The 1,143-nt window shown below is 63.5% G+C and overlaps 1 protein-coding gene across 1 annotated transcript in view; it reads right to left on the bottom strand.

Annotated features, from left to right (window-relative positions):
- Nucleotides 1-243: 243 nt before the first annotated feature.
- The window catches only part of XKR7 (XK, Kell blood group complex subunit-related family, member 7), a 23,931-nt gene continuing 23,031 nt past the window's right edge, over nt 244-1,143 (bottom strand). The window contains exon 3 of the mRNA XM_009994000.1: nt 244-506. Coding sequence (XP_009992302.1) covers nt 244-506 — 263 coding nt within the window. The remainder of the gene's footprint in view (nt 507-1,143) is intronic.

Raw genomic sequence — 1,143 nt, 5'->3', positions numbered from 1 at the left:
GACCACCAGCCGCTTGATGGGTGACACGAAGCCCTGGCAGGGACAGCGGGCACAGGGACGTCAGCACTGAGCACCCAACCCCAAGGTCCATGGGTGCCCAGTGCCCCAGGAGGGGCTGGGCACCTCTCTGCTCCCTGACCCCAAATTTGCACCATTTGGGCAGTTGTGGGGACCCCACCTCTTTCTGCTGCAGTGTTCCCCATCCCACCCTCATCCTGGTGTCCCCATATGTCTCACCCGCTGTCACCCTCCTGCCAGCCCCCCGGGACCCCCAGCCTCAGCCCCACGCACCTTCTTGCCCTTCTTGGCCTCACAGTCCATGGCGGGGCCGTGGAGCTGCCTCCAGCACAGCCGCCCCCACCGCCCCGCTCGGCGCCGCAGCTTTTTCCTGTGTCGGAAACTCCACCAGGACGGCTGGGGTGTGTGTTCCTGCCCCTCCTGGGGCGTGCTGGGACTGGGCTGGGACTGAGACCAGGACAGGGACAGGACTGGGACTGGAACTGGATCTGGGACAGGTATCAGGACAGTACTGGGACTTGGACTAGGACTGGGGCTAGGACCGGCATTAGGACTGGGACCAGGAGAAGGCTGGGGCTGGGGCTGAGACTGGGACTAGCACCGGGGTTCAGGGTGGCCCCTGGGCTGGGGCCGGGCTGGGATTTGGGCAGAGCGGAGGCTGTGCTCAGATGGGATGGGCCTGGAGACCCCCCAGGTCCTGGGGGTCGGCCGGGGCTCGGCAGGGCGGAGGTTGGTCCGGTAGTGGCCATGTCCTTCCTCCCCACACGCTGCATCCTGCCTGTGCACCCCTTCCCTGCCGGTCACCGTGCCAGGGCCACCACCAGCCAGGGCCACCAGCACCAGATGGGCAGCATCATCCCCAGCATCCCCAAGCACCCCAGGACAGAACGGCAGTGTCCTGCCCCACTGCAGAGCCCTGGGCCTGAGCTGACAAGAACAGGTTCCCAAGGCAGAGCTTATTGAAATGAATTTAATATCTCATGTTGCAGCAAAATTAAAAATATACAAAAAGTTTGTGGTATACAAAAAAGTCTCGGTACAGAACCCAGCCTCCCGCTCGCCCCCCGCCCGCGCCGAGGGTCCCAGAGGAGAAGGTGGCACACAGAGTATTTACAACGTGACAGC

Source organism: Chaetura pelagica, unplaced genomic scaffold, assembly GCF_000747805.2.
Source record: "Chaetura pelagica isolate M959 unplaced genomic scaffold, ChaPel_1.0 scaffold493, whole genome shotgun sequence".
NCBI classification, from domain to species: Eukaryota; Metazoa; Chordata; class Aves; order Apodiformes; family Apodidae; genus Chaetura; species Chaetura pelagica.
The sequence above is the reverse complement of the archived record's forward strand: the minus strand, read 5'-3'. Positions and strand labels throughout refer to the sequence as shown.